The sequence below is a fragment of the Anolis sagrei genome, chromosome 5 (assembly GCF_037176765.1).
Source record: "Anolis sagrei isolate rAnoSag1 chromosome 5, rAnoSag1.mat, whole genome shotgun sequence".
In the NCBI taxonomy this organism is placed as follows: Eukaryota; Metazoa; Chordata; class Lepidosauria; order Squamata; family Dactyloidae; genus Anolis; species Anolis sagrei.
Genome location: NC_090025.1, coordinates 92,000,520 through 92,025,394, shown reverse-complemented (window position 1 = coordinate 92,025,394; position 24,875 = coordinate 92,000,520). Strand labels below are relative to the sequence as shown.

The 24,875-nt window shown below is 37.7% G+C and overlaps 1 protein-coding gene across 7 annotated transcripts in view; it reads right to left on the bottom strand.

Moving 5' to 3' along the window:
* The window catches only part of BMAL2 (basic helix-loop-helix ARNT like 2), a 48,909-nt gene that overhangs the window by 10,066 nt on the left and 13,968 nt on the right, over positions 1-24,875 (bottom strand). For all 7 annotated transcript variants that reach the window (XM_060778250.2, XM_060778252.2, XM_060778251.2 and 4 more), the window contains 10 exons: positions 23,465-23,622; positions 20,357-20,436; positions 17,556-17,648; positions 15,965-16,082; positions 15,294-15,437; positions 12,261-12,501; positions 11,498-11,604; positions 9,373-9,523; positions 8,540-8,598; positions 321-429 (listed from right to left, as the gene is read on the bottom strand). In XM_060778250.2, the coding sequence (XP_060634233.1) occupies positions 321-429; positions 8,540-8,598; positions 9,373-9,523; positions 11,498-11,604; positions 12,261-12,501; positions 15,294-15,437; positions 15,965-16,082; positions 17,556-17,648; positions 20,357-20,436; positions 23,465-23,622 (1,260 nt within the window). The remainder of the gene's footprint in view (positions 1-320; positions 430-8,539; positions 8,599-9,372; positions 9,524-11,497; positions 11,605-12,260; positions 12,502-15,293; positions 15,438-15,964; positions 16,083-17,555; positions 17,649-20,356; positions 20,437-23,464; positions 23,623-24,875) is intronic.

Sequence of the window (24,875 nt, the reverse complement as noted above, 5' to 3'; positions counted from 1 at the left end):
AGCAATAACCATCTAGAAACAAAGAAGATTTAAGAACCAGACTACATACACTATATTGGCAACCAGGGGGAAAAGAAGCTCAATTTGATAGTTAATAAAACATGGTTTTAATTTGCCAAATACGGTCCTTTGTGCCACAATGCCTTCCATACTTAGTTAAGTACAGGGGCAGAACATTAACAGAAGTACTTGAAATATCAAGCTAGCACCTGTTTTATATTATTAAGATGCTTAAACAAGGGCAAATTCAATTTTAACTTCCATTTTTCTAAAGTAAGATTGATTCAAGAGTTTTAAAGCGAAACTGTATGATTGCTTACCTTTGTAAATCTAAGACTTCTTTTGCAATCTCAGTTCCTATGCTTCCAGCCCCAAGTACAGTTCCTATAGACATCCCTGGTACACTGAGGAATGATGGCTTCTGTGTATCTATGTTTTCAGAGAAAAAGAGAAGTTGTGTATTTTGGTTAAATACCGGTTTACAGCCCATATCTGTTTATTTAAGGAACTGATGTTGCTTCACTTCACTTGCATGCCTTTGCCATTTTCATTTGCAATCCAATGGCAGGTATTGCCTGTTTTTTTTAATGACCTGACCCAATAATTATCTGAAAACTAGGATAAAAATTACAACAAAATGATAATCAGTATAAGGGTAGCTTACTCCCATTGAGGTATAATGAGATACTTTAACTTAAGTGCAGACACAATGCAATTTCAAGTGAGGCAAATGAATTAAGTTATTTTGGTTCACAGACTAGGTTGCTATACTCCTCTGTTGATTCAGTTTACTGGGATTTATGGTATGCCCCCAAGTGCCTGTTTGGACTCTTATCTGGCCCAGATGCCAGGCGTCATTTTTTAAAAAAGCAAGTGTCTCTTCTGTTTAATGGCATTTATCTTTATTTCCCTCTGCATTTCCCCCTGTGAATCAGGTGGCAGTCACTCTTAGTGACTTCTTGTCATATTTTGATAGATTTGTAGCTTTCTCTCACAAATAAAAATCTGCTGGTAAAAAAAAAATGCAATATAGTGATCTGATAGGAATAAAATAGCAATACAAGTGTATATGCATGGCAACAGATTGCTGTTATTATAATTTACCATATATTTTTATTGTTTTTGCGTGCCTTCAAGTCATTTCTGACTTATGATGACTCAGATCACAGGGTTTTCTTGGAAAAATTTGCTCACAAGGGGTTTGCCTTTGATTTCCTCTGATGCTGAGAGAGTGTGACTTGCCCAAAATCACCCAGTTGATTTCCATGGCTAATCATGGATTTGAACCCTGATCTTTCAGTATGCTACGATCTCATCACATTAGGTCTGGGCTCCGTCCTAGGACCCTTCCAGGATGAAGCCCATAGGAGCCCATCACTTGACGCATGGCTACTTCCAGTGGAAGCTGTAGGATGGAGCTCTGACAACACAGGAGGCTTCCCATCTTCTCATTTGGTATACCGGGAAAATAATGGGGTGAATCCAAGATAACAGGTTCCCTCGCTGCCTGCCGAATATGCTTCACTGCCCCATGGATGTCCCTTCTTTCCCCTGGCTTGAGGACATCAATGTGATGAGGTCCCTAGTGTGACATTCAAACCACTACATTATGCTGACTTCTTCTATGATTGTCATAATATAATTAAATAAAAGTTCAAATTAATGCTACAAACAACTCAAACTACTATACTATTACTACTAATGATTGTTGTTGTTGTTCATTCGTTCAGTCGTCTCCGACTCTTCGTGACCTCATGGACCAGTCCACGCCAGAGCTCCCTGTCGGCCATCACCACCCCCAGCTCCTTCAAGGTCAGTCCAGTTGCTTCAAGGATGCCATCCATCCATCTTGCCCTTGGTCGGCCCCTCTTCCTTTTGCCTTCCACTTTCCCCAGCATAATTGTCTTCTCTAGGCTTTCCTGTCTCCTCATGATGTGGCCAAAGTACTTCAACTTTGTCTCTAATATCCTTCCCTCCAATGAGCAGTCGGGCTTTATTTCCTGGAGGATGGACTGGTTGGATCTTCCAGCAGTCCAAGGCACTCTCAGCACTTTCCTCCAACACCACAGCTCAAAAGCATCTATCTTCCTTCGCTCAACCTTCCCTAAGGTCCAGCTCTCACATCCGTAGGTTACTATGGGGAATACCATGGCTTTGACTAGGCGGATCTTTGTTGCCAGTCTGATGTCTCTACTCTTTACTATTTTATCGAGACTGGACATTGCTCTCCTCCCAAGAAGTAAGTGTCTTCTGATTTCCTGGCTACAGTCTGCATCTGCAGTAATCTTTGCACCTAGAAATAGAAAGTCTGTCACGGCCTCCACATTTTCTCCCTCTACTAATGGTAGCAGTATTTTATTTCTTGAATTTATATCTTGAATTTGTCACACAATGCCATTTCTGTGCCAAAGCAAAGTCTAAATGCCAGGCTGAAATATATCCAAGTAATTAACATAATTCAGTAGTGTCATGAATTCATTCAGGACTACCATTCCCTTCAAACATTTTGCTCCAAAACAGGATGGTACTAATCAGTCAATCCAGTTTTTTAAAGTAAGTGTGACTGCAGAAAAGACATGGAAGATATAAAAAAATGATTTGCCAGAGCCATTGTTATCCTCCACAAAAGTTTATGACAGCATTCAGTGTTTTGAACTCTAGACCGCTAAAATCAAAGTGAAATCCAAATGTTGATTTAAACCCAAACCAAGCATTTAAGAGCACTAAACAAAATTCAGATGCAATGTTTGTGAGATCGGTTGCATTGCATAGCAGGATATATACATATAAGCCATTCAATTGAATGGCTTATTGGCCTATGCATTTTGACTAACCCTGTATTATGCAGTTCATAATAAATTCTTCTAGGATTGCTATTTGGAGGGTTTATAGAAATGTTGCTCTCTTGAAACCAGTAAACGTATTCAATAGGTGTAAGAGACAGTAAGAAACACTTGTGAGGATTTGGGGAGACAGGAAGCTATAATTGGCAATGTATAGAAAAGTAGGCCACGAATATAATGCACTTGCAAGAGCGAAGGGGAGTGACAGTGTGTTTTCAAAGGAAAAAGCTGAGTGGAAGGAGGGAGAGAAAGAATCCTCGTTTGAAGGAAAGGAAAGAATCAACGTGACTTAAAAGAAGGGCAAAATAAATAAAATAAAGCATATTACATATAAGTTATATCCACAATCAAGAAGCAACTGTGGGACTGTACATTAAGAATTAATTTGACGGAAAAATAATCAGTTGAACTATTAATTAAGAAATTGATTGAGAAGCAAATACATAAAATACTAAAGAGCTATGCATATAATTAATTAACTAACTGCAATGAGGAAAGCAAGCCTTGACTGACCTTGAGGTAGAGATTGTTTTGTCTATGAAGTGCGGCAGACATAATAAAAGCTAAAACCAGGAAGAAGCAGGAGGGGGAGAAAGGAGAAGGTGGAGAAAGACGACAGAGAGGAAGTGATGCTACAGAGAGGCTATAGAGCTAGGCCAGACTCAGTAAAGGAAAGATAACAGGGATGCCACAAGAAAAAAGAGAGGAGGACCGGAAGAGAGAAGAATCTGAATACAGCTGAAATAAGACATAAAACAATGGGGTGAGGTCAACAATAAGATGAAAGACGTGTGGTGTAAGGCCTAAGAAGAAGATTTATAGATTAACTAAAAGTCCACAACCCGGAAGGAAAGAAGAAGGATTAAAGGAATAAGGATAAAACGAGACAAAGATACCGTGTAGGAACAACATAAGGTAAAAGGTAAAGGTAGTCCCCTGACGTTAAGTCCAGTCATGTCTGACTCTGGGGTGTGGTGCTCATCTCCATTTCTAAGCCGAAGAGCCAGCGTTGTCCGTAGACATCTCCAAGGTCATGTGGCCGGCATGACTGCATGATATAGCGAAGAAATTAATAGAACCAGGAAGCCTTTATAAAGGAAAGTGAAGGAGGCTTGGAAAGGGCTTTAAAGAAGATGGAAGAAGAAATGAAGAAAGCAGATAAACGGCAACTGAGGGGAGGGGAATAGAGAAATAAAGGAAAATAAAGGAAGATATAAAAAGAGAGACAAAGGACCCGGGAAGGAACAAACGGAGCAGACAGATGACAGGGCAGAGACTTATCTATAAATGACCAAAAAGGGGTAAATTTGACTGCCAAAGTAAGTGGGACAGACTACAACTGTATACTAGAAGTGGACAAAATAAGAAAACCATCCAGGGGTGAGTAACGCTGAAGTCAAAGAGACTTAGAAGCAAGATAGGGTAACAAGAGGATCTAACATCCAACTTTTGGAAAATTGTAGTGACAATAAAAGGAGAGATCAGATTAGTCTGGCATGATTTGTTTTTGATAAATCCATGTTGACTATTAGCAATGACCGCTTTTGTTTCTAAGTGTTTGCAGACCACTTCCTTAACAATCTTTTCCAGAAACTTGCCTGGTGTCGACGTGAGGCTGACCGGATGGTAATTGTTTGGGTCATCCTTTTTGATGACCCAAACAATTACCGTCCGGTCAGCCTCATGTGGATTGAAAAATAAACAAAGAAACCAGGAAAATAAGGAAATTCAGCAGAAAATAGAAACTATGAAGAAAGAGCTTAAGATACATCCAAAGAATAGTAAATTAAAGCAGGAATTGACGCTCCTTAACAAGACAGAACAATTAGCGGAGGAGCTGAAGTTTATTAAACAGTATCATTTCCAGAACGCAAATAAGCTGGGAAAATGGCTGACGAGGAAGATGAGGAAAAAGAAGCAAATGCAATGCATCACTCAGATAAACGTGGGGAATAAAATATACATGACAGATGGAGAGATTCTAAATCAATTCAACAGATTTTATGGTAAATTATATAAGAATTATAAAGAAGAAGTTGTTCACTACTTAGAAGAACAAAATATTAAAAGATTGTCGGAATCAGAGAGGGAAGTATTAAATAAGGAAATTTCAGAGGAAGAAATAGAAAAAGCAATAAAGAAACTGGACTCAAGTAAGGCCACAGGGCCAGACGATTTGACAGCAATTTACTATAAGACATTAAAGGAGAAATTGATACCCCATTTAAAAGACATAATGAATCAAGCTCTCCACACAAAGAAGATACCAAATTCATGGAAATCTGCAAACATTGTGATGAGACCTAAAGAAAATACGGACTTAACCAATGTGAAAAATTACAGGCCAATCTTACTGTTAAATACAGACTATAAAATCTTCACCAATATACTGGTAGAAAGACTGAAAATCTTCCTCTTAAATTGGATAAAAGAAGAACAAACAGGCTTTTTGCCAAATAGGAAAATCAAACAGAATGTAAGAAATATAACTGACATAATAGAATATTATAAAACCCATAGTCAGAAAGAATTAGCAATTATGTCTATTAATGCCAAAAAAGCATTTGACAATCTGAACTGGGACTTTTTAAAGCTGTTACTGAAAGAAATGGACACAGGTCATTATTTTATAAATGCAATTCAAGGAATCTATGAAGAGCAAGAGGCCAATATTTGGATAAACGGACAGAAGGCAAATAAAATAAAGACTCAAAAAGGAACTAGACAAGGTTGTCCACTGTCCCGACTTATATTCATTCTAGCATTGGATTTACTCTTGAATAAGATAAGGGAAGATGAAAATCTCAAAGGGGTGAGAATTAATGAGGAGTCTTACAAACTACAAGCATTTGCTGACAATCTTATATATACGGTGGAAGATCCCATAAGCAATGGGGATAAGTGGCTAAAGAAAATTGAAATATCTGGAATCAAGATAAATAAGGAGAAATCGAGGATTTTAAACAAAAATATGAACAAAAAAGGCAAGAAGAATTGGGAGAAATTACAGTGGGGAAAGACAGTGGGGAAGATAGTGGGGAAAATCAACTATTTACACTTAAGTATTATGGCCAAGAATTCGCAATTATTGCATAAAAATTATGAAAGTAAATGGAAAGAAATGAGGAGTAACTTAAAGAAGTGGACCTCCTTAAACTTATCCCTATCAGTAATTAGAACAAACATCCTTCCAAAAATGATGTACTTATTTCAGAATTTGCCAAAAAGAATGGAATAAGGATTTAATTAAATTCGTTTGGAAGGGTACAAAGCCAAGGATTAATTTCACAAATTTGACAGATGAATGGGAAAGAGGAGGATTTTGATTACTGGATTTAAGCCTACACTTTGAAGCAAGCTAACTTAACTTAATTGGATAAAAGACTGGATAACTTTACAAAACAAAAAGATCTCGACATTGGAAGGACATGATCTGAGGGCAGGTTGGCATGTGGATTTGTGGTACGAGAGGAAGAGAGTGGAAAAGAACTTTGGAAATCATTCAATACACTCAGCCCTGCTAAAAGCTTGGGACAAATACCAGAAAAGACTATGCAGCAAAATCCCATTATGGGTATCACCTCTTGAGGCATGTCAACGAAGGGAATTAGAGAATGGCCTATGCATCATCTTATTTTAAACAAAGGGAAAGAATTTAAAATAAAGACTCAAGAAGAGTTGAGAGGAAACTTTGGGAAATTATCCTGGTTCCAGTACCGTCAAATTAAAGAATATTACAATAAGAACTGTAAAGTAGGATTTGAAGAGACGCAATCAACTTGGGATAATGTGGAATAGAAAACTAAAAGATACCTATGTTTATGATTTAAAAGAGAACTGGCTAAAAATGATGTATCAATTGTACATGACCCCAAAGAAGATAGCAAAATTTACTAAATTTACTAAAGACTATAATTGCAATTGTTGGAAGTCTGAGAAACAAGATGGATCTTTTTACCACATGTGGTGGTCATGTGACAAAGCAAGAGGATTTTTGAAAGAAATTCATGAACTATACCAAAAAATATTGAAAGAAAAATTCCCAATGAGTATTTTTATTAGGGATGAATTGGAATACAAATAAAGACAAACTCTTCACATACGCAACCACGGCGGCGAGGTTAGTCTATGCCTGGGTATGGAGACAAAAAGACTTACCATCAAGAGAAGAATGGATAGAGAAAATGCTAGAAATTATGAGCATGGTTATTATTAGTCTTCAAGTCACAAGGTAGATATATAAAAATAGCAGACTGGACTCCTTTCACAGAATGGTTGAAGGAAAATAAAGTAAAATTATTGATCTAAAAAGAAGAAAGCTGACAGAAGATGCCATCACTGGAGATACAACAAAAAGGTCTATAAGGAAAATTAAAACCAATGGAAGCACAAACCCTTTTTGCACCTCCCCCATATTTTCCACCCCTTTTGACACATTCCTAGGGATTACCCCCCTCCTTTTCTTTTTTCTCTTCTCTTTTTCCCCTTTACTATTCCTCAACTACCCCCTCCCCTCTTCCCCTATGTTTAACCCTTTTCTCACTTTTTAAATGTAACTTGGAAACTTATAATAAAATATTATATACAAAAAAGAGAGAAAGAAAACCAATATCTGTTAAAGAAGAAAAACAACATCTGTCCAAAAAATGACAGTCAGCTTGTTTTTGCTGGAAAAACAAGCTGTCAGCCATTTACAACCATTTAGAACAACAACAGCAAAAAAAAATTGTTAAATAAGAGGCCTTTCTTACTATCAAAAAATGTGGTAGTGTGGTTACCTGCCTCTTTCTCTGAGGGACGGAGAAGATGGTGTATTGGCAGAATGGCAGATTTGCAGGGAACGCGATCTGGCCCACATTTGATTCTCTTCTCCAGGAGACAAAGGAAGGAATGGTAATGTATACATGTAGAGTGAATTTTTATATGTGTGTGAATGTGGAGTAAAATGTAATATCCCCTTTATTTGTGTAACCAATGGCACTAGCTTAGTCAGTGTGTCTAAGCTACCAAGATACCTATCTGACCGCATCTCGGCCTATGAGCCCACAAGAACTTTGAGATCGTCCGGGGAGGCCCTGCTCTCGATCCCGCCTGCCTCACAGGCGCGCCTGGCGGAGACGAGAGACAGGGCCTTCTCGGTGGTGGCTCCTCGGCTGTGGAACACCCTTCCCGTGGACATCAGACTGGCTCCCTCCCTGATGATATTCCGCAGGAAATTAAAGACCTGGCTGTTCAACAAGGCGTTCGAACAAGAAGTGCAATAATTGGTAATGACGACAGGAATGGAACAATGGAAAATGATACTGGATTGTGGCTCAAACGATGAGACGACGTGAATGGCTGTTTGTATTATTGATATTGCTGATGTTTTCGATAATGATGTTTTTGGTTACTGCTAGATTGATATTTTAGATTGTGTCTTGAATTTTGAACCTTGTTTTTCTATGTTGTACACCATTGTGAGTCGCCCCCGGGCTGAGAACAGCGGTATATAAGCAAAGTAAATAATAAATAAATAAATAATTTCCTTCTCTGTAAAGTACTTTGTCTTGCTAGAAATGGCATAAAATAACCTTTTTAATGTTTAAAAAGTATTCATGACACTGTCACCAAAATACAGCATAATGCAATGATAGAACTCATTTGGCTTTTATATTTATGCTTTATGTATTTTCAAAGTAAGAAAACACACTTGCCTTCTGACGACAGGGAACTGCAGGGTAGTAGTAGTTCTTCATTTGATTCATTATGACCTCTAAAAAGTATCAACATAGATATAAATAACTTCAGTTCAGCAGGCTACAATGAGAGACTAACGAAGATAAAAAGCATTCTCACATGTTGAAGAAGTGGCTAAAAAGTGACCTCATTGAATTAGCTTATCTCCCTTGCTTCTGTTACAAGGAACTGAATTGTGCATTATACAGGTCAGTGCCCCAGTATGTACTACCATCACCTTGACATTTAAAGGTTACAGTTTTCCAGAGCACATTAAAAGACATCTATCTAAAACATGTTTAGGAGAGAGCAAGTAGTCTTCAGAATCCACTGTGTACCCACAAGTCAGTGTATTTATTATACTTACTGAACCCAAAGTATGTGCGTTTGCGTGTGTGTGTGTGTGGGGGGGGGGGGTCCTCAGGAAAATACAAATGTTATCCAGCAAGATTCATGTAAGTTGATACAACAGAAAATAAAATATTTTAATGCTTCAATAAAATATAACATCTCTTGCTAGACAGCAGGAAAACCAACAGTTAGCTTAGAAACTAGGATAGGCATCAAAAAAGTGGGGCTCTAGCATACAAAGTCATTTCCACATTAGGAAGATTAGCAAGACAGAATTAAACTATGCTAAACAATTAAAATATAAACAGGAGAATAATGACTTCCATTAGCAAGCCAAAGCTAATTACTAGCAAATGCTTTTCTTCTTATATTTTATATATAGACAATTTATAAAAAATATAAAAAATGCAATTTATAAAAAATATAAAAAATACAATTTGGGTAATTTTGAATAACTTACAAAACGACTGTATTGATTGACACAATATACTCCAGTTCTTTGGTCCATGGATTTATGAAACTAAACCACTGACTTTTTAATGTTACAAACGAGCCATCTTTTGCTTTGAATTTATAGAAATCTGTGAATATTTTTTCTTTGCTCTGCAGCACTGGAGGGAGAAAATATATGTAAAGAAAACAAATAACAGATTATTCATTATTAGTCTCTCAATTTTAAACACTGTTCTCCTCTATGTATTACACAGATGACATATGGATTGCTTACCTGTAACCATGTTTACACATAAGCAACCCATACTTCTCCATCGTGGTCAACTGTGAATCGCACATATGGTAGACTAGTGAGTTATTAGCCTTGGCTGGTGGGCGTCATGCCACTGCAGAGAAGAGGACTGCCCATCAAAAGGCCACATCTCTCTTGGAGGAAGTACCCAACTTATAAAGAGACACAAAAGTCAATGGTGTGGACCAAGTTGCTGCCTGGCAAACAGCATCCAGTGGGACACCTCTCAGGAAGGCCGTAGATGTAGCCACCAACCTCATTGAGTGGGCCTTGACTTGTGAAGGTGGATCCCGACCAGCCAGAGCACAATTTCTAAGCTCCAGGTAGGGGTAACTAGGACTACAGAAGGCTTAATGTTTTTAAACCCTTTGAGACCCAGAGATATTAATGGGTCTGAGAAAAACAACAATAACCCAGCCTTCCTCCTGTACCAGGAAATAGCAGCTAAATAACATTTCAGAAAAGGTAGATAGGCAGATTCTGAGAGAAACACCAAAAAATCTAAAATTAAAGATGTGGGGGCCTTTGGGGGATCCAATCCTTTTTGAGTCACAAACTTAGAAAAACATGACCACTTATACACATAGGACCACCTTGTAGACACCCTTTGGGCAGCTTCTATTATGGCCCTGAGTTTCAAACAAGGATGAAAGGAGAACTATAGGTTGGGCAGAATACGCGAAGCCATCAACTTCAATCTGTGAACATCCGGGTAGAGAACCCAGTTGCCCTCCGAAAGGAGGAGATCTGACCTGTTCAGGAACCTTCTGAATATTCTCTTGCACATTTCCAGAAGAAGGGTGAACCACAGTTGGCGTGGCCACCATGGAGAATTGAGGCAGTAGCCCCTCCCACTGGTTATATATACTGTATGGGGATAGTGGGCAGGGCTACTGCCTAAAAGTGTCAAACATATCAATATCAATATCCTCTTATCAATAATCCCAAAAAGAGAATATGCATATCTTAAATGACTTGGCATTTGAACTGAATAGTGTTTGGCATTTGAAATGAAACATTAGTAAAAAAATGTAAATTTAATACAGTTTAAACCAGGGAGAGAAAAGCACATTACATTATTTATTCATTTATTTATTTGACTTGTATACCGCCACTCCCAATTCGGCTTGGAGCGGTTTACAGCAGTAGATTAAAACAATACAACCCACTTTAAAATACAATAAAAATGAGAACCGACATAGTCCCGAGTTATTCACTCATCGAAAGCTTGTCGGAAAAGAAAGGTCTTACAGGCTTTCCGAAAAGCAAGTAGCTCTCGGATGGTTCGGGACTACAGTATTGACACTATAAACCTCTAAACCTCAGAAGCAAGTTGGTCCATCATTTATACTTGGAATTTTTGCAAACTGATTACTTGATTTAATATGAAAATGAAAAATATAAATATAAAAGAATAGCCACCTCTCAATCTGGCTATATATACTGTATGGGGATAGTGGGCAGGGCTACTGCCTAAAAGTGTCAAACAGTGTCTAGAATATTCCGAAGCTGTCTGCGCAGGCACAGAATAAACCATATGTGCAATGCACAGTTGAACATGAGGGAGAAATTGTATTTTTCTAGCCTTAGGAATGTAAAGACTTTATTATCTGTTTTAGATTTCAATATATTTCAGTATAGAACCTCTGATGCAGTTCTAGCCAGAATTATACTATCAATGTAACTTCCTTCATGAAACTAATCAAGATTACACTGATTTATTTTCAATGCTATTTGTATCTCTGTCTTGTACCCACTCAATACAACAGGCTCCAAACATAAAATGTTGATTCAACTACAATGGGCAATACAACACTGTGGAGTAACTGCTGTGTTATACCTGCTTTGTGTTTTTCGGTTAGATGACTGTGATCATCTTGATGGAAGTATTCATAACAAGACGTTCCTAGAAGCTCCTGTGGCAAATATCCTAGAATTGCTGTGGCACTATAAAGAAAAATAAACACACTACAGGTTTTAGCTGAAATTATTTTCTTTAAATTACCAGCCTCATATCAATAACCCCAAAAAGAGAATATGCATATCTTAAATGACAGATGCTTGGCATTTGAACTGAATAGTGTTTGGCATTTGAAATGAAACATTAGTAAAAATGTAAATTTAATACATTTAAAACCAGGGAGAGAAAAGCACATTACATTTTTTATTAGACTACAGTATTGACACTATACAGTATTGACCTTGAAGGAGCTGGGGGTGGTGACGGCCGACAGGGAGCTCTGGCATGGGCTGCTCCATGAGGTCACGAAGAGTCGGAGACGACTGAATGAATGAACAACAACATTGACATTATAAACCTCTAACCCTCAGAAGCAAGTTGGTCTATCATTTATACTTGGAATTTTTGCAAACTGATTGCTTGATTTAATATGAAAATGAAAAATATAAATATAAAAGAATAGCCACCTCTCAATCTAGCAATTACTTATCTAACAATTCCTGAGGACTCCAAAAGATTCTACAAAACAATGATAGCTTAATGAAAGCTGTCCAGAATATGCACACTCAATACTGAAAAACTTTAGCTGATTTTAAGGGATATTTTCATGAAACACTTCTTAAAAACAAGCAAAAATACTTACCGCTGGTCTACAAAAACAAATTTCCCATCCATGGCAAAGCGTGTTACAAACTCTGTTGGCTTGACCTTTATCTCACTGCTTTTTTGAGGAACAGTATAAGGATGTAATCGCCCAATTGCAACAAGACAGTTGAAGCTACTGCTGTCTTTTTCAGCATCTTTTTCTTCTTCAACTCCCACCTCAATAGGAGGCCAGCTCTTCAAGTACCCCGTGCAATGAACAGTACAGTACTTTTTATGATCTAAATTAGTCAGAACACAAAACAATTTTTCATTTTCTTATTCAGAAACATCAATTGCTCTTCTGCTTTATGCTCACCTAAAGGCAAGAGTCCTACACATCTATACATAAGACTGCAGTGTTAACTATTTGAGTTGAGCTTACCTGTGGAATCATACAAAAGATTTGGGAAGGTAAGTCACAAATTAAAAGATGTTCTCACATATAAGAACAAAATTGAACAGTTTAGTAATAGAGACTTTCCTATATAATATGTTTTTATTTCAAACATGATATAAATCACATAGAGTTAAATCATACACAGAAGGAAGTTTAGATTGTCTTTAGTTGGAGCCTCCGGTGGCACAGCGGGTTATACTACTGAGCTGCTGAACTTGCTGACCAAAAGGTCAGTGGTTCAAATCCAGGGAGTGGGGTGAGCTCCCGCTATTAGCCCCAGCTTCTGCCAACCTAGTTCAAAACATGCAAATGTGAGTAGATCAATAGGTATCGCTTCAACAGGAAGGTAATGGTGCTCCATGCAGTCATGCCAGCCACATGACCTTGGAGGTGTCTATGGACAATGCGGCTCTTCGGCTTAGAAATGGAGATGAGAACCACCACCTGTTGACATTAAGTAAAGTTGGACACGACTTAATATCAACAGGAAACATTTACCTTTACTTTACCTCTTTAGAGATTGCATTAGCAGGTGCCCAGTTTAGCAGACTCACATAATTGTTGCTGGACTATACTATTTAAAACTATATAACCAATATTTACCCCTCCACATTTGCGAGTAAGGCTTTTGCAGATCTCATTTTTCATAGATTTCATTAACAGATTATCTCTACAAACATGGTCAATTTTTGCCAGAATCATGCTGGATGACCCCATATGCTGAGAGACTGGGCCCTTGTGACTCAGGACACATGGAGACAAGAGAGCAAGAGTGCCTGTTCTATAGAGATATTTGATCTCATCTCATTACACCATGGCTCTGGACAATTTTACATCTCCCTGCTGCTTTCAGATATGAACTTGGCTATAAGCTATAATATTGCCAAGTTCTGCACAGCAGCGATTTAAATCCGGCAGTCAATGATGAATAGAACCAGCTAGTACAAGTCAAGATTTCATACTAGCAGAAAATTGGGATTATAATCTTTTTAATTATAGTAATGGATGTTGCTCCCTTCTCTGTCTGACTGGACTTCCCTTCCCTGTGCTACATGAACACCCCAATCCCCTCCTTTCAGACACCCTCCCTTTTAAATCCATTCATTTTGATAAACTCTTATCTTGATGTTCTGGAAATGATGCACTTGTTTTAGGGTTTTAAGAGTTTTAAAATATTGAAGTTTTAGAGTTTTAAATCTCTCGACCCCTAGACCTGATGTGTTTGTGCAGGACTTTGTCCCTCTTCTCATGATCTGGTTAATGACTGTAATAAAGTACACTTGAACTTGAACTACTTGAAGTACTGAAATTTTAATTTTAGTTTTAAATTGGGTCAGCTGCCATAAATCTTGCCAACTGAAAGGTTGATACTTCAAAGCCAAGGCAGGGTTAGCTCCTGACCTTCAGTCCAGCTCCCTGCTCACCTAGCGGATCAAAAACAGCAGTGTGAGTAGATAAACAGGAACCGCATTAAAGTGGGGAGGTATTTTAGGCACGGCAATCAATCAGAAAAAGGAGGAAAAGTTTACGAACAAAGAATGCTCATTGGTAAGGAGATGGAGTGACAGCACTTCCCTGTGGCCGGAACCAAAAACAGCCTCCAAAGATGCAAACAAAAAACAAACAAAAACACACACACACACCCCAATGAGGAAAAGCCTGTATAATATCTCTATCTGTTGTCTGTTTTGTTATTGTATAGGTAAAGGTAGTCCCCTGACACTAAGTCCAGTCATGTCTGACTCTGGGGTGTGGTGCTCATCTCCATTTCTAAGCCGAAGAGCCAGCGTTGTCCGTAGACACCTCCAAGGTCATGTGGCCGGCATGACTGCATAGAGCGCCATTACCTTCCCGCCGGAGCGGTACCTATTGATCTACTCACATTTGCATGTTTTTGAACTGCTAGGTTGGCAGAAGCTAGGGCTGACAGCGGTATAATCAGCATTAAATGTTTGCCGTATATGTGTTCTGTGATCCGCCCCGAGTTCCCTTCGGAGTGAGAAGGGCAAAATATAAATACTGTAAATAAATAAATAGATACATGCATACTAATTGTGAAACAGAAACAGGATGTGCTTTGAAAATTACAAAAAAATCTACAGAAATAAATGTTCTGTTGAAAATGATTCAACCATATCTGTGTGCAAAATATGACTGAAGCCATTGCTAATTGTACTTTAAGCATTGTCCCTGCTACACTTTTGGTAAAATGCCATTCATCTCCTATTCGGATTAAACACTCTGTTCGCAAAATACCCAACCCACACTTGTAAGTAATATGTTATGTACAAAGAGTACAGTATACACAAATATCCAGATTAGTTTCCAATCACTCTTAGATGAGACTATATTATATGTATTTCCTTCATAATTAAGCATATGTATTTCCTTCATAATTAAGCATATGTATTTCCTTCATAATTAAGCATAATTAAGGCTATCGCGTTATCAAAAATATCAGATGATGAATTAAAGAATTTCTTATATTATTTCAGGTATTTTGATTGTAGATATTAAATGTATAACTTTATTGTCTAATTTAGCAAGGATAATTATATTTTCAAATACAGCATGCACTGGTATTTTGTCTTCATCACAATTTAACCCACATAAAGGATTGTTCTTCAATAATACCTTTCTTTGTAGAGTTTGGCAATGACTCCTTTTCCACCTTGATGTTCTTTCTTGTACACTTTATTCGACAAAAAAATGAACGCCGAGCACCAGAATTCAGACGAGAGGATCCTGCTTGAAAATCCGTGTGAATTTGCAAGCCCGCTGTTAAAATTAACAAAAGTAGAACACACAAAAAGCATCCTGTCATCATTTTAAATTAGTATGTTTTAACATGTTTTCATGACATTCTCTAATTGCATCAAAACATTTACTTCAAGTAAATATTCAATGATATTTAAAATTAATGTTATTAAAATAAAATAAATGGTTGTCAGATTTGGTTGTTGAAGAATGAGGAGATATTTTACAGCAGCTATAGCCAATTTTAAACACGACAAAGTATAATTTAATTGAACTTAAATAACACTAGTCATGTTTTTCATATATATATATGGCTAAAAAGTCCCCCAATTCTGGGGAAGATTTTGTGATGGACTAGGGGCCACAAAATGGAGAGAATTCTACACAACCTTATCTGAAAAAATTGATAGGGGGTACCTCTGAATTCTGTTAAAAGTATAAGCAAACATTCATAGATTTGGTCACACAATCGAAACATATTACCATATACAGAAATGCATCAACTAAGATAAATCACAACACCCACATGTTTTTTGGTGAATACTTACTTTTAGTATCTATTAGTTTCTCCCTTGGCAAAGCATCTGAAGCTGAAAGTTGCTCCTTGACTTTGGCAACATCTTTTGGATGCAGATAGTCAAAAAGACTTTGGTCTATCAAACTGGCCTGATGGAATACAAAACATTATTAGATATAAGCTGTGAATCCTGCAAAATGGGAAGTCTGATCTGGCCACAGTGGTCCACACCCTTGTTACCTCCCGAATAGATTACTGCAACGCACTCTGTCGGGTTACCTTTGAAGACTGTTCGGAAATTCCAACTAGTACAATGGGCGGCAGCCAGATTACTCAGCGACATACAGGGAGCACACAACCCGTTGTGTCAGCTCCATTGGCTGCTGGTCCATTTCAAGTGCTGGTCTTGGCCTAGAAAACCCTATACAGTTCCGGCCCAGCTTACTTGTCCCAACGTATCTCCCTCTACGTCTTGCCTCAGAGTTTAAGATCGTCTAGGGAGGCCTTGCTCTCAATCCCGCCTTCTTTGCAAATGTGTTTGACAGAGATGAGACAGTGCCTTCTTGGTGGTGGCCTCCTCACCTGTGCAACATACTCCCCAGCGAAATTAGGTGAGCACCATCCCTCCTTTCTTTCAGGAAGAAGTTCAAATCATAGTTTTGGGACCAGGCATTTAGATAACAGGTTTGATAGCAATTGCAATGTTTTGAGAAATGACTACGGACAAGCTTTGGACTTTTTATCCTAATGTTTTTACCTACTTTGTAATGTCATGCTATATTGTGTTTTCTATGTGCTGGCATCGATTTGTTGCCGTTGTATGAGTCTCCCCAGGGGTTGAGAAAGATGGGGTAAAAATGTTTGAAATAAATAAATAAGCATCTCTTTCCTATACACAACACAAAACCAATTTGAAAGCCTTCACTAAGTACCTTTCATTTTTTTTCTTGGCAACTACATCTTTTCAAAATAGTTCTATGCATGTTGGCTTGTTTACAAATGAGATTTTAATAGTGGTATGTTTAAAAGTGCACATTAGCACTTTTACTACACCATAGAGCACAGGCTACAATGTAAAAGTAAAACCGAGTGAATTTTCATCTTGAACACAATTTTATTGTCATCCCTTTCGTATTTCAAACCAAATACATTTATTCTTAGGCAAGAATAAACCTATTTGTGCATAAAAACTAACTTTTTTAAAAAAAGAGGGAGGCTTCTGACATGCAATGATAGAACCGATATATATTACAATAAGATATTCCATAACAAATGTCTATATATTGATTTTTCATATTTCATTACTTCAAAAGGAGCCCCTGGTGGCGCAATGAGTTAAACTCTTGTGCTGGCAGGACACAAGAGTGTCCTGCAAATCCAGGAGAGTGAGTTGAGCTCCCTCTGTCAGCTCCAGCTCCCCATGCGGGAACATGATAGATATCTCCCTCAAAAATGGTAAAACATCGAAAACATCAGGCAACGTCCTTGCAGACGGTCAATTCTCTCACACCAGAAGCAACTTGCAGTTTCCCAAGTCACTCCTGACACACACAAAAACCCTTCAAAATGGGCTTTTAATAAAGAATCTAAGAAAAGAAGACTTTTAACGTAACATTACGTACTGGTTCATAATCAAGTATTGCAGAAACAGATTCTGAAACAAACAGGATTCTCCCCCTGTCACATCCAACCACAAAGAGGAACCCATCTGCAGCCTGAAAATTAAAAAATATATATAAATTAATTATTAAATTAATTAGGAATACAAGTAACTAGGCATAAGAGTAAGAGCTTGTGCACATATAAGAAAGTTGATAAAATTGACATACTCTTAAGTATTCAGTTTATATAACTGAACTGAAAATTTTGCCAATGCTACAAAGTTTTAAATATCAGAAGGTACAGATCATTTTCTTTATCATAAAGCTCTTCTGTTCAAGGGAAAAAAATGTTTGGATCAGACCTGGGTGCCTAAATGGTTTCATAATTCAACATCAACCAACCTTTATGGTAACCATTTTCAACAGCCTTTCTCAAGAGTTTAGGAGGAGGAGCACCACAAAATTGATGTAGGATAACTTAAAACTGAAGAAACCATTCCACAAAAATCCTTGCCTGATGACTTATTTAAATAAAATTTGAGCAACCACTAAACACAGACAATCTCTCTTTCTGTCCTAATCTGCAGTTTAGATTCGGTAAAGGGGGGAGGGGCAAATGGAGGGATATGAGGTGAGAAGGAAAGCAACTGTCAGATGGAACTTTGCTTGCAACTGTACTGTATGGTTTGAGAAATAAAGCCCTTCCAGCCTGTCTGTCAGGCAATTTCTTCTCTAGAAAACTGCAGATCAGGACATAAAGTTCCATCTCATAAAACCACCTCTTCCTGGGGATCCAGTGAGAGGAAATTGCTTGAATAATGTCAGAGGAGGAAGAATGACACAAGCCAGGTAATACCACTCCTAAGGAAACATCTCCATGGGGAGAGGAGGGCTTAGCAGAGTAGCCTGCAGATAGCATGTCACTGCTGAAAGATGAACTTGGAACAGCATTGAGCTCAACCCTGAGGTCACAGCACTTTCAATTTACCTAGGTTTTTATTGAGGTCACAAATGTTTCTTGAGCAAAACAAAGATTCTGATCTTTAATTAATTGTGTGATTCATAAAATTCTGACTTTTATCATCCCAAAATAGCAAACCATCTAATTAAGTTAGCGTACTATATATTGATGACATTGTTGCCCTATCTTTGTTTTCTCTAATAGGCCTACCCAATATAGGTAGCAGATCAGTAGCTATGATAGATTATGTAAATTCTGAAGTCTTATGTTTGAGATATCGATATCATGCAGACTTTAGATAACACAGAAATGTGATTCTTCTTTTCTTAAAAAAGTCTATAAATATTGTACAGCCTTCACCTTGAGACATTTTAGTGCTCTACTGTCGATCTTTCGAAAAGACAAATGCTTAAGAACCCAACATTTTTGCCCAGTTCAACTTCAAATAGTTGAATATGTGTTACTGTACTGTTATTTATTTATATATATATAAGGGTTTTCATGTGATGTAAGCTGTCCTGGAATTCTCTGTATATACTGCAGATCAGGACATAAAGTTCCATCTCATAAAACCACAGCAACATTTCAAAAAAAATGATCCAAAAATCTTGACTTGCTTAGAGAGCAACACCTGTACTCCCATCTTGGATGGAACACTAAGCTTTTTCTTCCCACGTAGGTATTTTTTTTATTGGAAACACACTTTTGGTATTACAAATCAAGCTGTCAAGCAGGGGTGACCAGACAATGCAAACTAGTATTCCTGCTTACTGGTAATCAACAAGGGCCTTTTTCACACTATACAATCATAGAAATCTGATACCACTTTGATTGTCTGTGTGATTTACAGGTTTGTAGCTTGGTAAGACACTTGGTAAGGAGGGTGGGGTATAAATATAGGAAATAAATAAATAAATAAGACACTGGAGTCTCCTGACAAAATTCTAAATACTTCATGAATCTACTATCCCAAGATTTCACAGAGTACATCCATGTCATTATGTTTGTTATTGCTTTCTTATGTTCTGTGTATATTGTTTATTGTATTGATATGTATTGTCGAAGGCTTTCATGGCTGGAATCACTAGGCTCTTGTAGGTTTTTTCGGGCTATAGGGCCATGTTCTAGAGGCATTTCTCCTGACGTCAGGAGAAATGCCTCTAGAACATGGCCCTATAGCCCGAAAAAACCTACAAGAACCTACTGTATTGATATGTTTCGTATTTTATTTTATTGTGATATTGTTTGCGTTTTGGTTGCTATTTTACTGTATTTTATTTTATTGTGATTTGTTCTTTGGGCTTGGCCTCATGTGAGCCGCTCGTTGGGGGAGATGGTGGCAGGGTATAAATAAAGTTTATTGTTATTATTATGTCAGCTAATGTGGCATCAAAATGCTACATTAGCTGACATAATAATAACAATAATAATAATAATAATAAGTACTATAGCACTAATTAATTATTTTGCGCACATCTGCAATGAAAATACACTGCAAATTATAAAATAATGCAATATAAGCTTGTGGGAAAATCATGTGAATAAACATATTGATAAAATATTTACATGTAAACAGCGAGGAACTTTCTGTGACATATATTTGCAGCACTCAGAATATTCCCTAAACGGTTCTAAACATAATGATAGTTAATATTTAACTAGAACAATCTATGATTCAAAATTAGCAAACTCCTTCCTATTCCCCTTTGGGCTTGCACACACATTTCAAAGGGGTGGTGATGGTTCACCTGAAAATTCAGTTTTTAATGTTGCCAACATACCGCCTATTCTAGTGCTTTAAATAAGCTATCTTGCAAGTCTTTCATGAAGAAATAATGCCATGATGTTTTAATTTACTTGCCTTAAGGATTAAATGCTGGAGTTCACTATCTTGTAAAAATGAAGGCTTATAGCGGATTTCTGAGTAACAACTATTAGAACCTGCAAAATGAAAAGTTGCATGGAGCTATTACAGATCAAATAAAAAATTCTGAACCAATATAATATCACATGTGAACTCTCTACAAACAACTACCAGTATTTTGTAAATATACATGCTGTTAACTACTGCATTCAGCAGAAATTTATTTTCCATAACACATCACTACTGTCTCTTTGACTTCCCTTTAAAAACTATCTGAACTTGGAACAGAATATAAAAATCTAAAGTCAATCACACGCTCTATATCACATTATTCTTTTAAGACAATATAAGAAAAAGGGGACAAGAAGGGGCAGCAACCTGAAAGAACAAAACATTGGCAATTACAGCCATCATGCAATTCAATAAAACTATAGACAAATAGGGCCAAAAAAGATTTACACAAATACAGAACCTATTTCAAAATTTAACCAACAAGCCCAATGACAACAGAGTATATCCAGTGTTTGTGGAGTGCCGATTAGCATTTTGAAAAATAAAAGTGGAAAACAGGGGAAACAGGATGGCCTGCTAGAGGAAGGCATGGCTGGCTAGCTTACAAGACAAAAAAATCATTAGGCTAGAGCACACTACGGCATTTTACTGAGTATCCCTGGCTAGATGCAAACTGGAGCTGAGTCAAAGCATAGAAAAATGACCTTCTATGGTCTAAATATTCAGAATTTAACAATTAGCCATGTTAATTGGGGAATTTTAGGATCCAAATATATAGCTTGTTGAAAGCTCTGAGTGAAATATAACCACATCAGGCCTGCAAAGAAGGAGCATCCACCACACTCCAAGGCAGAGAGTTCAACAGCTCTCAGTCAGGAAGTTCTTCCTAATGTTCAGAATCTCCTTTCTTGTAGTTTGAAGCCATTGTTCTAGTCTCCAAGGAAGCAGTAAACAAGCTTGCTCCCTCCTCCCCGTGGCTTCCTCTCACATGGCTATCATATCTCCTCTCAGCATTCTCTTCTTCAGGCTAAACATGCCCAGCTCCTTAAGCCGCTCCTCATAGGGCTTGTTCTCCAGACCCTTGATCATTTTAGTCGCCCTCCTCTGGACATATTCCAGCTTGTCAATATCTCTCTTCAATTGTGGTGCCCAGAATTGGACACAATATTCCAGGTGTGGTCTAACCAAAGCAGAACAGAGGGGTAGCATTACTTCCCTAGATCTAGACACTATGCTCCTATTGATGCAGGCCAAAATCCCATTGGCTTTTTTTGCCGCCACATCACATTGCTGGCTCATGTTTAACTTGTTGTCCACGAGGACTCCAAGATCTTTTTCACACATACTGCTCTCAAGCCAGGCATCTTTGCATTTTGTTTTTCCTGCCTAAGTGGAATATCTTGCATTTGTCACTGTTGGACTTCATTTTGTTAGTTTTGGCCCATCTCTCTAGTCTGTCAAGATCGTTTTGAATTCTGCTCCTGTCCTCTGGAGTATTGGCTATCCCTCCCAATTTGGTGTCGTCTGCAAACTTGATGATCATGCCTTCTAGCCCTTCATCTAAGTCATTAATAAAGAAGTTGAACAGGACCGGGCCCAGGACAGAACCCTGCGGCACTCAGCTCGTCACTTCTTTCCAGGATGAAGAGGAAGCATTGGTGAGCACCCTCTGGGTTCGTCCATTTAACCAATTACAGATCCACCTCACCGTAGTTTTGCCTAGCCCACATTGGACTAATTTGTTTGCCAGAAGGTGATGGGGGACTTTGTCGAAGGCCTTACTGAAATCCAGGTACGCTACATCCACAGCATTCCCCGCATCTACCTAGCTTGTAACTCTATCGAAAAACGAGATCAGATTAGTCTGGCATGACTTGTTTTTGATCAATCCATGTTGACTATTAGCCATGACCGCATTTGTTTCTAAGTCTTTGCAGACCACTTCCTTAACAATCTTTTCCAGAGTCTTGCCTGGTATCGACATGAGGCTGACCGGACGGTAATTGTTTGGATCATCCTTTTTCCACTTCTTGAAGATTGGGACCACATTGGCCCTCCTCCAATCTGCTGGAACTTCTCCCGTTCTCCAAGAACTCTCAAAGACGATTGCCAATGGTTCCGAGATGACTTCTGCTAGTTCCTTCAGTACTCTTGGGTGTAGTTGATCTGGCCCTGGGGACATAGTATTCCAGATGTGGTCTAACCAAGGGAGAATAGAGGGGTAGCATGACTTTCCTGGATCTAGACACTATACTCCAGCTTCCAGAATTCCTGATCATTGAACAAGCTGGCTAAGGCTTCTGGGAGTTGGAGGCACAAACACCTGGAGGGTCGCATGTTGAAGAGACCTAATTTAAGGCATCATTTTCACTAGTATAGAACTGAGATGGTTGAGTGTCTAGCAAATTGGAAATAAAATGGAGTCAATTAAATACAAGTTAGGGGTTTCAAATATACTCAAAGGTTTCCCTAGATATGCCGAATGTTATGAATTTGTTAAAGAAAAGGATTTTATATTCATCCGAGTCCCAACAAGGGCTTGTAAGATTTCTGACTATACAGAGTAGAAAAGACTCTGTATCTTACAGCAAAAAAAAAAAAAAAAGGGGGGGGGGAGGGATAAGTGTTTGGAGAATGCATATGATGTGGCAACAAATATTTTCCCTTCTTGCATTATACAGAAATGTTTCTGCAGAAAAAGAAACAATGCATACATTGTGTAAGCTGGTGCCATCATCTTGCTAATACTACTGTATAAACTGGTCAGGTTTATGCTGGGAACCCAAAACTAAACTTCCAGGCATTGAACCCTGTTATATGGAATACTTGCTTTTATAAAACCAGCATTGTCCTCTCAAAGTAGCAACAACTCTATAGGATCTCAGATAGAGGTCATTCCCAGAACTGCCTAAATAAGTCTATTCCGATTCAGGATTCATACATAACCAAAGCATACCTCTAGCAAATCCTCTTTCTATACCAAATACATTGCTGGAGCAGTAAGATTTATACAGATCACTCATGTGATAGATGAAAAGACATATTAGTATTCACCCAAAACAATTTCTTTGACATCAATTTATCTTTACTCACTTTTTAATGACTTTAAATGTTGCACAGTCATTCTTAATACTGTAAGTTTGTCTAGCTTACGTGCCACAGGATTGCACTGAGGTATCATGGCAGATAATTCTTCTATCAGATTATTCATTTTGTCTCTCCTTCTTTTCTCTGTTTGACTATGAGCCTCCCTAGGGAAAATATAAAGTATATAACTTATGACTTTTCTAGCCAGTATAAGTTAGTTTCTGAAATGTAGAGCACTGGTTTTAGGTAAAAAATCAAGTTAAGGAATGTTTTGTAATGCTTTGTATCACACACAAACCAACCATTAATATGAAACAGTGAAAGAAATATGCTAAGGTAACAATCAAAACATACTACCGCCATAGCATAAATAATATAAACTATTAGCAACCTTATATATGTGTTTTCGCAACCTTATATACATTTATTATTTGTGATTATTATAATTTTGTTTTATACTTTGAAAAATGCAATATTCTTCAAAAACGTTTCAACAGTTTTTTGCCTGAAATATTTGTGCATGGTTTTCTTGTGTCAATCCAGAAATGCCAGAGCAAAAATGTACATCTATTTGCAACTGTGTCTAGCTTTTAAAATGAACACAAATGGACCTATTATATATAGATAGATAGATAGATAGATAGATAGATAGACAGACAGACAGACAGACTGAGAGTTGGTTTTAGACCATGCCCAGTATTTATAAATGTATATCTTAATGTAACTATTCCTATCCTACTGTAGAATGTATTTTTAAAATGTTTTTTAATTGAGGTTTTAGCAGTGATACATTAAAAACATTAAAAATTGAAAAAGGTGATGGGAAGGGGGGAGGGGAGGGTTTGTAGAATCTGAGAGGGAAGGGTAGGGGGAAAAATTGGTGATACTTCCATTCTTCTTTATAATGGTTGTATGAAGAAAAGCAAAACTTTATAGCATCTTTTTACATCTAACTTTCTTGAATGTTCAACATGGGTAGTTCTCCCTTCTCATCTGATCAGAGTAACATCTTGAGATTGTCTCTTTTCATCCATTCTTTTAAGGGGGTCCAATTCGTTGTTTTGATATATTTCCTTTGTGACTTTGCTAGTAGGAAGGTCAGTTGGTCCATATTCATTATATCTAATATATTTTCTATCCCTTCTTCCTTTGTTGGTATTGTGTACTGTCTCCATTGTCTGGCATACATGATCTGAGCTGCAGTTGTCAGAAGGAAGGAAGGAAGGAAGGAAGGAAGGAAGGAAGGAAGGAAGGAAGGAGCCCAGTTCAGGCTCCTCATTGATTCCAGGTGAGCCGGACATCCAAGCAGCTCCCAATGTCATTTCCCCCCAATTTCAACCAGAATTCACCTTTGGGCATATTGAGGATTCATCCCAAGTTTGGTCTCGATCCATCTTTGAGTTCACAGTGCTCTCCG